The sequence below is a fragment of the Physcomitrium patens genome, chromosome 5, assembly GCF_059467195.1.
Source record: "Physcomitrium patens ecotype Gransden chromosome 5, ASM5946719v1, whole genome shotgun sequence".
NCBI classification, from domain to species: Eukaryota; Viridiplantae; Streptophyta; class Bryopsida; order Funariales; family Funariaceae; genus Physcomitrium; species Physcomitrium patens.
Genome location: NC_143414.1, coordinates 17276407 through 17289475, shown reverse-complemented (window position 1 = coordinate 17289475; position 13069 = coordinate 17276407). Strand labels below are relative to the sequence as shown.

At 36.2% G+C, this 13069-nt stretch overlaps 1 protein-coding gene and 1 long non-coding RNA gene across 2 annotated transcripts; both read right to left on the bottom strand.

Moving 5' to 3' along the window:
• Nucleotides 1-3435: 3435 nt before the first annotated feature.
• LOC112282917 (protein translation factor SUI1 homolog) lies at nucleotides 3436-5228 on the bottom strand. Its single transcript, XM_024521092.3, has 3 exons — nucleotides 4906-5228; nucleotides 4167-4432; nucleotides 3436-3781 (listed from the first exon to the last, which is right to left on the bottom strand). The coding sequence occupies exons 1-3, from the start codon at nucleotides 4943-4945 to the stop codon at nucleotides 3737-3739; spliced, it is 351 nt and encodes a 116-aa protein (XP_024376860.2). The 5' UTR covers nucleotides 4946-5228; the 3' UTR covers nucleotides 3436-3736.
• A 6164-nt stretch (nucleotides 5229-11392) lies between these two features.
• LOC149989317 (uncharacterized) lies at nucleotides 11393-12553 on the bottom strand. Its single transcript, XR_016503130.1, has 2 exons — nucleotides 12334-12553; nucleotides 11393-12128 (listed from the first exon to the last, which is right to left on the bottom strand). It is a non-coding gene; the product is annotated as an uncharacterized LOC149989317 (long non-coding RNA).
• Between the last annotated feature and the right edge of the window lie 516 nt (nucleotides 12554-13069).

The window sequence follows — 13069 nt, the reverse complement described above, 5'->3', positions numbered from 1 at the left end:
ATCTAATTTAGACCTAAAAGACTCAACCATGCTAATATCTTCACTTTGAGCGATTTTGAAAATAAAAAGGGGGAATTTTTAAACAATATTAGTTTAAAAGATGATACTCTGCAATCTCTAAAGCACTTAGATGCCTTTAAGAAAAGAAGTAATCCACTCTTTATCAAGAAAGATTAAGCTCTAATATTGAAAAGAGAGTAGTCTCAACAAACTATCATGGATATATTATACAAGAGATCAAACAAGAAGTTGAACTAAAGAATTTTAATAAGAAAGCTAACAAGAACTTGATTAAATCAATTGAGTAGAAGATCAATACCAAGAGAGGTGAACTAGAGCTTCAAGAAATGTATTGTTAAAACTAAGGATCTCTTCAACCTTGATTCTAATATATATTAGATATTAGAAAGTTTTTCAAGAAGTTTCTATGTTGCTTGAAAATGAAGCAACCTTAAGAAGCTTCTCAAGAAATTTTTATGTTGCTTGAAGATGAAACAATCCTAGGAAGCTTCTTAGACAATTTTCTTAATTTTTTTAGAAATTTTTAAAATCTAATAAAATATTCTAAATTTTTTTTTTAAACCTTCTAAGAATCTTTTAAAAATCTTTTGAAATCTTCTAGAACCTAATAAAATATTCTAAGAATAAACCTAAAATCTTCTTGTTGAATGTCTGTAATAGCCTTTAATATAATATTATCAAAAATAGGAGCACATGATAAACTTTACCTTAATGTTTTTTATTCAAAAAAAAATTTAATTGTAGAAATTAATTACAAGATTGACAATAAAGGACTTCTTGCAATTGTAAATTTATTTCGAGAATGGTGCTATTATCCAAAAGATGCTTATAATCCAATCACTTTATATACTTATCATAAGAACCTCAAGTATTTTATGTCATCATATGTTTTAAATTATTGCCAAGCTCATTAGAGCATGTCTTTATCAAGATTTGAATTGAAGATTACTTAGTGGCCAAGAAAACAACAAGGTTTGTCAAATGCGCTTTCTAAATGTTCTTATCTTGCACCAAAAGAAAGAGATGCAACTTTTAATTATCAACAAATAATTCTTTTAAAATCAAAACAATTTTATCTTTAAGTAATGAAATCAACATTGATTGTTGATACAATTTTTTTTAACAAATTCAATCAAATATGTCCTCAAACGCTCTTATTCATGATATTAAGAATAATGTATCTAAAACTTATGGCACTTCAAAATTTGAGTTTAAAAAGAATCTACTCTATTTCAAAAGATGCTTATATATTATAGAAAGTGAAGGATATTTATGTGCTCTTAAAGCTCCTTTGATTTTCCATATGTAGAATATTTTGGATATAAGAAGACCTTAGAGTTAATATCAAGAACTTTTTAATAGTCTCAAATGTGGAAGGTAGTTAAAAACTTTGTATGATCATGAGATATTTGTTTAAGATAAAATAAAAATAAATAAATAAATAAATAAAAACTCCTTGTGATCGATTTTATGGACTTCTTTAGCTACTACCTATACTCAAAAAAACCATGATCTTTTGTTTCTATGAATATTATAATAGATCTTCCAATTTTTTTTTTTTAAAATATATTTATGATAGTAGATTGTTTTACTAAGATAAGACATTTTATATCATGTACAAAACCTATCATAGGTGAAGAAAAAGCTAAAATTTTCTTTGACAATATTTATTGTTATCATAGATTGCTAAGGGATATTATATTAGATAGAAGGACTCAATTTGTATTTAGGTTTTGGATTTAAGATATAAAATTTTGTAATTTATATTTTTGATAGTTAAAGATAATTTTTTGAAATTTTTAAGTATAGAATTATGAGTGTAGATTTTGATTAAGTTAAGCTATTATTTTATAATAAATTGAGGAAAATTAAGTTTTAGATTAAAATAAAATAGAATGTAACTTGAAGGGATTTAACATGCTTATAATCTATTAAGAACTTTGGAGGGTGAAATTTTAATATATGTATATGAAGTTTGGCTGAGAAATTTTGCAAAAAGTATATATATAAATAATATATTGAAAGAAAAAAAGAGTAAAAGAGAAAAATATAAATAATATAAATATAATATATATTTATATGCTCATTCTCAATAATTAATTTCTTCATCCATAAAATAATTCCAATAGATATGACACAATAATATGACATTCCAAGCATAAAGTGACATTTCCATGTGAAACTTTTAATATGACATGGCAATCCATCGGACACCTTTAAAGCCACATGGTAATCTATGTCATTACAGTTGAAGATGAATTATAATATAAATAATCAATCAATCAAGAAGGTTTCCTGTTCAATTTTACATTTTTGCTCATTACATGCATATGAACTTAATGTTGGCCAGGAATGGCAGTGAAAGTTGAACAAGGTGATAATCAATGCAGCAAAAGTTAGTATTAGACCAATTCCAAGATTGACCACTGGATTGGGAGTTGAAACAAGAGACAAGGAACAACATGAACAGAGATGGGGTACTTGGATTTGCAGAAGAAACAAGGTGCAACTAAAAACTAATTTGAGAAAAAAAAACCATTTGGAGAGGAAGTACAGAGAAGATAGAATGGGGCAAAGTGAACGAGGACCAAAACGGGAGAGCAGGTGGTGCAGACAAGACATTTCTTGCTGGAGAACCTCTTCACCTAGAAATTGTTTTTGCATTCTCTGTTGTCTTGTCAACTCAACTGAATACATAGATATACAAATGAGATTAAAGCAAATAATCTTTTTCGTCAAAATATGTTGGATGCTTTCATTCCACGTAGTTTTCTCTACACATGATCACCATTACATCAATCACGACATGATTTATGTCTCTTATCTGGTACAGAAATTAAAATTAGATATTACCGAGTTCAACTTATTTTGTTTTTCTCAGATTGAAGTTCAATCCTGGGAAGAGGTACTACGTAGTTCCAAGTTGCAGTTCACCATATCAGTCCAATTCTAGAACATAATTCTAAAGGATTCTCCTGTTCCACTAATAAGTTTCGAAGTAGGTATCCCAAATCAAAGAACTACAGAATAAGCAACTTGACAAACACTTGTGCGAATTTCACAGTATACAAATTTTATCTTTATCACATCAACGATGGAAAATCAATGAGTTGGTTCGGGTTGTACACAAAAGTGCTCTTCATCTCTACGTTGATATGCATTCAACACGAAAAGGTTCGTAGAAGTAGACGTCATACATTAGCAAGCACCATCTACTCATAACACAGGCAATGCAAATATTATGGAGAAACACACGCTATGAGGAGATAACGCAACCTTCCTACAGATCACCGCTTTAAAGTATCAAATCTTCTGATCAGGACAAGTGACAGCAACAGGATGATTAGACATTAGCAGCAAAACTAAAACAAAACAGTAAGAAAGACAATCCACGTTCGAGCCGGATGCAAAATATTCAGTAACCAACAAATAGTTTCGTAATAATCACAAAACTCCATAGTTTGCGGTACATCTTATCCGACGCCAGATCTACTATCCGCCAAGCTTTACTACACACCAAAGAATAGCCACTGGGATATGCTGCAACCATTAGCCTTGTAGGCTGTCCGCCAAGAATGACTGCAAACTCCAGAGATCTGCGAGTGCTTCTCGAATACTGTAAAACACGCCGCATTACAGCCACGGTAGTGCCCTTACAGACATCGAGGTTACGAATATCATTATCAGCACCACCGCATCTTAGACTCCCACAGGTCTAAAAACCGTGAATTTTTATCAGGTCCTTCTTCACAATCCCAGCCTGCGAGGACAAGATAAATCAATCAGTAAAAGTATCGAATAAAAAAGTGTTAAGAAAAATACTCAAATGGATCAAATCAATCGGGACACATAGTTAATTATATTCGAGTTCCTAAGCAGGATAAATATACCAATGACGGACACTGGAATCAAACACACAAAAGTGCTAACTGAAAGTATTCAAGCAGACGCTGGAGTTATTTGGACGTGAACCCCGTCTAATTCTCAAAAAGCAAGAGAACTTCTCCTCAAAAAGAGTCAAAATATAATTTATTCACTATCTCACTGGAGCACATCAGGTAGGTGACATATTCTTTACAGTTAAATACCAAACGTGCATGCTTCAAACCGTGACGCATTGCAAGGCAGTCATAAGTGACAAGTACCTGGACGAGAAAGTTGGAGACATTCTTCCGCTGGTCACCCTGCAGCTGAATGACCTGACCCAACTCTGGGTCCTGCACCACCACTCCGTTGCAGCAAAACTCTTTCTTCAAATCCTTCAAAATCTTGTTGTAGTTGAACTCCTTCTTCAGCCCTTGAACGGTTGTCAAGCTCTTTCGTCCATTCCGCTGCTGCACCCTAACATGCACATAACCGCTCCCTTTGGAACCTACCCCGCTGTCCTCAACATTCGCTTCCGCGAATGGATCTGCACATCAATTTCACAGCCAACCTACCATCAATATCAAAAGTATATCGAGCATTAATCAATAGAGGACACACAGAAGCTACACTTGTGTCGCAAAAGTCACTAATATACCGCTGGCCTAGACTAAACCGACATGGGGTCAATTGAAAAACGGCATGCACAACGATCGTAAGGGCATGGATCCAACAAATAGAACAAATCATAATATCCCGCATCTACGATTATTCTTTAATTTCATAATGAACGCTTACAAAAATCCGCTTACTCCATCACAAAACAAGGTTACAACATATCTAAAAATAAACTTCATAAATCACAGCAATCTCAAGCGACCCCAAGAAAGACAAACATCATTCCCTAAAACAAAAACCTCCCCATGCCACGCCGCGGCGCCATCATCACGAAGACGGCGATGCCACTACCGCAAAGAAAACATATTCAAACTACCAACAGACCCAAGGAGTGGAACATACCAAAAGAGGCCGGAATCTCCGTGTCCGATAACTCCAACATGAACCCCGACGTGGTTTCGGACCGCTTCTGCACAGGGTCTGCAATTGTGGCGAGCGTTGCGACCTCGGGCGTAACCCTGATTCCAAACCCGCCGCGAGAGTAACCGATCCCGAGAAACGCCGACCCAGAGCACGCTCGACACGGAAGCAGCAAAATGCAGTGTGCGTGATGGGAGCAGAAATAAGTGCAGAAGTCGAAATCGGCAACGGCAACAAGATTTGGAGGGCAGCGAAACGCGAGGGAGCAAGCACGCGAAACGAGACGAGCAGGCGACGGTGCACGAGACGGGCAACGATGGGCTAAGCGGGGGGCGCCGTCCTCATATCCACCCGATTTTGCTCGGGCTGGGCCGGGTTGAGTAGGCCGGGTCAGGAGTGGGCCCGTGGGTTCCCAGCAGCAGCGGTCCATGTTCCAGACGAAACCGTCGACCAGAGACAGGGCATGGCGTTGCTTGATACTCTGGACCGATTTTTCTTTTACGGGCTGCCCTTCATCAGGATATTTCAAATGTCTGCACTTGACCCTTGGATTCTGTCCACTTACAGTTTAATACTATATTAGTTTACCAGTTTGCTTTTAATATAATATTTTATTACCACCCCAGTGTGTGTGTGTGTTTACATGTATGTCTAGTTGTTTGGGTAGATACAACAATTTAATTACTTTTCTGAATTGTTTTAGTATTGGTCGACCATTCTGAACATGTACTTAGAAATGTAAGAAATTCCCAGTACAAGATTCGGGAATTTCTTAATTGTTACATGGTATGAAATATTTATAATAATTTAATAGGGAATTTACAGAGGGATAAAATTTTGATTTGAATATAAAAATAATGTTTTTGACAGCCTTCTATTCTTCTTCTTTTTATTTGTTTGTTTGTTTGTTTGTTTGTTTTGTTTTGCAATTAACTGTTGCAAATGTATTACTATTGAGTTTCAAAAATCTACTCAATATATCTGTGTGTGTATATATCTATATATACAAATGGATGCACTTGTAAAATTATGGAAGCGTGTATTTGCGCTTCTCTTAATTTCAGTAACGCAATAGTTGGAAAAGAGGCAGTTTTTGTTACAAATTCAAAGTAATAGTGTTCCATCCTTTGAATGCTACATCAATTGTGATAAAATTGGTGGAAATAAATAATTAAAAGCTAAATGAAAAGAAAAACCCTAAATAAGCTGATGCCCAGGACTTTAAAGCGGGCAGTTTTGAAGAAACAACAATGAATGCTCCAAAGGATGGGCCGCATTCGTATGAAACATTCATCGAATTTCAATAGGTTCGAGGTGTTGACTCAGCTAGATCTGGATTGGCTGGAATCAGGCGACGTTACTATAAAGGACTTCCCCATATGGAGCGATCATGCCACATGGCAAACCACCAACGGATAGATATTACTTACCGTCGACGAACCTTATTCATCCATGACGTTCATCACTTATGTTGATTTGGTAAAGTTCTTGTGGTCCCACGGCTTTGGGGCTTTTAGGCGTGCTACCCTTTAGCACCCACAAAAGCTAACAATATGTATAAAAGAAACTTCTCAAGTTGGTTGAAAAGCTTGGGATGTGCTTGCAAGTTGGATGCTAGTGTCCTTAGCAATTGGTAATGGAATAAAAACATTCTTAATTGTATCAACAGCATGCATGAAACAATGAAGGTGTTTTTATTCTTCCACATTTCCACCAATAATCAAAGTATTGTTAACAAAACAAAACATTCTTAAATATATTACAATTTCTAATAAAACTAGGCATGTTATTAATATTATTGTTAAAGAATTACAATATTTTTTTGATTCCTTATGAAGTCAAGAAATTGGAGACATCACATTTTTAGTATTAAATTAACTAAACTAGAACAAAAATATCTACATTGGTGATTCAAATTCCAACTTTAAGAAGTGTCTCCTTCTACAAGCAATAAAAGGTGCACGAATGACAAAGACTAAGCTAGTGATCTTACCAATTGATAGTTAATAATAATAAGAGATGGAACTTGTTTCATTCTACAAAGAAAGAATTTTATTTTTATTAAATATTTTTCATCATTCGAATTTTGATTATTGATGCAAATACTAAGGAATAGCAGTTTTTCTATTAGAAGTGATTCATTGCCATTTTAAGCATAAGAATTTTCTACTCAAATGCAGACCAAATGTATGTTGTTGCAAAAAAACTATTAGAAGTATGTTATTGAAAATATTTAATAAATTATATGAAAAGAATATCTTGAAAGTAAAGTAAATAATTAATTTATAGATTAATCAATATGAATTTTGTCACTTTATTAAGAATAAATTGATCATATTGATCTAATTCCAATTCAAGCTTATCACATAGAAAATCAAGTGAAGAATTACCATGTAATTATACTAGATATAGAGAATAGGCTATTAGCTCCAAATAAAATGCAAGAAATAATTGCATCCATGTGTGATATACACATGTATGTAAATCACTCTTATACAATTAGATGATAGTAGATACTAGAAAATATCATGTTTGCATCATTAACTTATCAATTTGACAATAGATAAAAAAATAGCTCAATAATAATGAAAATTTTGATTTCAATTTATCACATAACACCATTATTCAATTCTCATAGTATCGATCCCAACATTCATAACCCGTTTGACTTCAATATATACAAAAATATATCCAATAGATATCTATATATATACCATAATTATCTATAGATTTTATATATTATAATAATTTACTAAATCTTTGTACATGGAAGAAAAAAAAATACATAGTAGTTACAAGGATACTCTCTTAGACATAAATAATGTTAGAAGAGTCATTGCACTATGTAATTAAGAACTATATACCAACGTTCTATAGGACTTCTAATATGTGTCTTAACTTGCAAGACAAGTTCCTATATATATGTCACATGGTTAGCTTATACCACAAGCTATCAATATGTACAATACTTGGCTAACTTGTTGTCAAAGTGTTCAACTTAACAATCACCTATAGACATGTATAAAGATGAAATTGCATCTATGAAGCTTCTAGGATGTATTTCTACAAGCTATTATCAAATTAATTTATTTTTATTTGTTTCTACCTATTTATATTTTTTAGGTAATTATTGGAATAAATATATATATGTCTATGATACAAGTACTTAAAGTGTATGTTGTAGCTTCTAAAGTCTTTGTTAATAGACTATAAAAACATATTGATAAGAAATGATCCAAGATAAAACATACTTAGACAAGAAAGTTGGAGATATTCTTTTGATAGCTACTATATTGCTAAATGACCTAAATCAACTTTGGATTCTACACTACCACTTTGTTATAGCAAAATTCTTTCTTCAAATCATTCAAAATCTTATCATAATTAAATTCCCTTTCCAATCCTTAAATGATTGTTAAGCTCTTTTATTCATTCTATTGTTACACCTTGATATGTATACAACTACTCTTTTTGGAACCTATCATACTGTTTTCAATATTTGCTTCTCCAAATGGATCTACATACCAATTTGACAATAAGATCTTTCTTAACACAATTCTTTTGACAATAGCTTGATGTGGTCAAAAATTTTGGAAGAAGGACATGCAAGCAAGGCAACAATTTTTGTAATGCTAATTACTATAATTAAGATTGAAACATGTATGATTTGAAAATGATCTAAAATATTATACATAGTTATATAATTGATAACTTATTCACATCCAAGTTTGGCTATTTTTAAATTTAGCAAGAAAAAGAATAATAGGTATTTTAAAAATAAAGCTATATTATATAATTGGTTACACATTAGCCATAATTGTAAGCATCTTAAACCAAAAGATGATTATAAGTGCAAAATTAGACATCCTAAATCACTCAAGTACAAAAAAATGCACCAAAAGAGGTTGGAAGCTTCTTGTTTAGCAACTCCAATATGAAAATTGATGTGTTGAATTACTTAAGCCTCAAATCTATAATTTTGGAAAATTTTGCAACCTCCACAATAATCTTGATTAAAATTCAATCGATTGAGCAAATACACAAACAAACCAATTGAACAACAAGCAAAAGTACAAATATAGATAGCATAATGACTAAACAATAATAGGTGGATAATGATAGGAAACAACATATAGGCTAAAATATAAGGCAAAGAAAGAAAAAAAATGGCAAAAAGGTGCATTGGAAGATGTAAACAAAGATGTGATTACTTTGAAGGGATGATGGAAATGTGGGTCTAATAAGGAAGATGTGTTCTATAAAAAAGAAATTAAAGTACATCTTTGAAATGGAAGGTGGTCCAATAACCAAATGCATTTGGAGCCAAATGAAAGTTGGGCAAGAATTGGAGCTATACCAATAGATGCAATCTCCACAATACTTTGGCAACATTTTGATTCACGAAAAAAAAGCTTATTTCTTGAAGGTTATGGTAAAAGCAAAAAGATTGTCACTTCTACTCAATGGATATCCTAACTTCTGCCATACCATAATACAAGCAAAAAGTAAACTAACTCTCTTTCTCATACTTCTTTCGAAAGAAATCGAAACAATAACAAAATTCTTTTTATAAACCTAAATCAGCATTGTAAGACATATTAACATAACAACATCAACAAATCAAATGATTACTATAAAATTAGTTGCAATTCATCAAGGGTCTTGCTACTTATAGCTAAACCGACTACAAACCTACAATAGGTAAATGCATTTGAATATTGTTGCAAAAACCGGTTACAAAGCTACAATAATTCTGAAGATTGGTTGATAGCGAACACTCATCCGATAATTCCACGGGATATTACACGGAAGAGTCTGACTGGGATAGGACATGTGGGGCTTCATTTTTAAGTGCTAAATCGCAGCGCAGTTGGTGAGAGCGCCGTGGTGGGTGTGGAAAAAGAGAGCCTACAAGCTAGAGAGAAAGAGACTCAAGGGCTCAAATGACCCCAAAGGTTCCACTCAAACGAAACCCTCGAAGCATGTGGGCTCTCCGAGACTTCTTCCAACAAGCTAGCACGCCATCAAACCTCACGAAGCTTTCAGTCAGAGAGGATGCAAAATTAGGTGATGCCGTACCCCACAAAACGTGTGAAAAAATTCCTGACAATCCATGGGAGAGCACACCACCCCCCCCCCCTCCCCTTCCACCTCTCATAGATGAACTCCATCTTTACCGCGGGCCGTGCTTAGAATGCTTCGTTTCACTCTGACATATTCGTTTTTTTCTTCTGTTTCACAAGAATATTTGATCATTGAATAGGGTTCAAGGCAAAACAGGATAACAATTCGTCCTCTGGACGGGAAGTTTTAGAATGAACATAGGCTTTTGTCCCCATTGTTTGTCTTGTAAAACCATGGATTCAGAAACCGCCCCAAAACGTCGGGATTGGTGAGGAGAAGACTCTAGAATCAGAATGAGAGAAAGTGCACCCTATTTTTGAGAAGTAATGAGAGATCGCAGCATTTCTCATCGATCCAAGTATGCATGGGGAGCCACGAGTTGCCTGACGACCACGGCTGGGGAACAAACTCCCCCAGCGAGCAGAATGAGAGAGGCAGGACGGCCTGTGTGTTTGTTTTTCCCCATGACTCAGCAAAAGCCAGGGCGTGGTGGTACTTCCACAAGGCCCCAGCTCCACAAGCCAGGAATCAGTCCTGCACCAATCACTGCTTCCTGCTGCTTGACGCCGTCCGCCCAGCACCTGTTCTTCAAGGTTCCAGCACCAGAAGCATTTTGCACAATGGGAGAACGATAGAGGATTCCATACAACTGACAATGATTACCTTGTTAGTGATGGGTACACCGGAGGAGAATTATGAGCCTCATTCAATCGCTTCTGTCGCCATATCTAGCTTACGCCAATAGGGAAATTGGTCATGAGCTTGATGGCGACGGGAGTTCACACAATACCGATGTTGCAGATTCTCAAGGAGAGTAGCCCGACAAAGAAGCTAGAAGAACTGTTGTCCAAACAAACGCCGCCCCGGAACCTGCCACCGTTTCTTTGGTTTGTTTGCTGAATTTTGTTTTTACAAATAAATGGATAATAATTGGCCTTTGATTTTCTATTTGGCAGGAGAAGTAGAGGAGGCAGAGTACAACTGTATGAGATTCCTCTCTTTCTGAATTTACGGTGGCTAGCACGCCGAATAACTTAGCGGTTGATTTCCATGGATCCTGCCAATTAGGACATTATCACGACAAATAACATAATTTATTGAGAGCCTTGAAGACATTCTAGACGCATTCAGTGAAACGAGCTTAGCATGAACAGTTGCGTTGGACGAGATTATTACACCTATATTTCTAAGAAAAATAATAATAAACAACATGAAAATCTTCAGGTATGAACTGATTCATGGCCAGTTCATGCATGGGAGGTTGTTGTTTCATCTTAAATTTCTTGACAGAGAAGGATCTGGTGCTTCAGAATTAGGGCTTGGCGTATTCGACGCAGCAGCAGCTGTTGCGCTATCCACACAATTCATCTGCTCTTGCTATAATTTAAGGCACGAGCAGGGTAAAGAGGCTGTAGAGTTTATTACATTCCTGCAGCCTCCAGGTAAATGTTTGGTGCACATTGTTTTTGTGTCAGCAATGAAGGGCTGGAAGAGATGGTTCTCACAAGCTTACATCTCGCCCTTTTCGGACTTAGATCCGACGCAAACAAGCCTTTGAAACGAGCTTTGAGGAGAGCACTTGGATCGTGGTCATTTGTTGTGGGCTGGAAAGAGCCACCGTCTCTACCTTGTTCCTGTATTCGTGATGCCGAAAGGCCTCGGTTTATGCCTTGAATCGACCAGGTAGTTAGAGACAGTAAAGTCCGTAACAGTCTTGGCATGCGTAGTTAAGTGGGGAAATCGAGAATTGGCGACAATGCGCAAGGAGAACTTTGAACACTTCACACAAATGAGTGCTGTGGGTTTTATATTTTTGCATTTAAGGATGGTGATTTATTGTAGGAATTTCCCCCACGTGGAAGATCGCAAACCTTTAGTATGGCTGAAGGCAGAAGAGTTCAATCAAGACTCATCTTGTGCGCATTTCAGTGGGTGGACGTACACGAACAGATTCTCACATCTCCACTATGGTCATTCCTCGGTGGAAAGTAAAACTATCAAAAGTTTTTTCAACTAGTTTTTTAAACTACTCACGTTGTTGCCTTCTGAGTTTGATTGAGAGGGAACGCTGTGGACACAATCTGCAAACATGTTCCATACAACAAACGCCAATAAGCTTCAAAAGTAAGAGCAAAGGACGGTACGAAGTCACGACAGTCTAACGAGGGACTCACTGCTCATTGGATCAACGCAATAAAGCACCGATCGGTACTATGAAAAAGGAAGACAAGTGACAGTATCTTGTACACATTATGATCTGTGCATCATGCTGCCAATCTGTCTTACTTGACAAATGTCGTACATGTCGTTGAAGCACGTCACAGCGACTCCATAAACCTGTAACCAGCAACCACCCTGCCGAAGAATTGAAGCATTTAATTGTTGTAGATGGAAGGGATTACGAAACGTTGGCTCCCGCTTGGAAGCAAGTGCTTTTATTACCCTTCGAGGAAAACTGTCCATAGCTGTCTGGAAGTTGAGGAGTTTGTTTTGAATTTTGCATGGTCTTCATTACCCTGAGCAAGAGGATCTTTAATGTTGGGGCCCAGGCTATTACGGTAACCGCCCATGAGGTTGCCCGATTGAGACGAACGTGCTCAACTTGATGGAGGCGGACACGTTGGAGATTCGGTGCTCCTGTGTGGCCCCCGCCGTCGTCTCGAAGGTTTCCACGCGCGTGGATGAGCTCGAAGATTTGATGGCGAAGGACGAGAAATATCTTGTGTGGTGCCACCAATTTGTAGAGAGGGACATTTCGTGCTCCTGTGTGAACATCTTGAAGGTCGATGTGAAGGCCTTCCCATCCACCTGGATAAGTTGAAAGACTTGCTGGTGATGGATGAGAAGTGGCTAGATTTTCTTATTAAGGCGCTTGGGAATGCTACGAAATTGGTGGCAGGGAAGGACGACACACTTCAAGTCGTGACCTCCTCCGAGAAGGATGAAAAGAAGCCGGTTGAGCAGAAGAGGAAGGGAGCGAGAGAGTGAGCCATTGACGAAAGGTGGGCGCAAACCGACCTTG

Excerpts from the sequence above, each read along its gene's own strand:
- LOC112282917 (XM_024521092.3), bottom strand. The coding sequence starts at position 4,945 with ATGTTGGAGTTATCGGACACGGAGATTCCGGCCTCTTTTG. Across the intron at positions 4,433-4,905 it reads GGAGATTCCGGCCTCTTTTG|ATCCATTCGCGGAAGCGAAT; the intron begins GTATGTTCCACT and ends ATTGATGTGCAG. Across the intron at positions 3,782-4,166 it reads TCTCCAACTTTCTCGTCCAG|GCTGGGATTGTGAAGAAGGA; the intron begins GTACTTGTCACT and ends TTGTCCTCGCAG.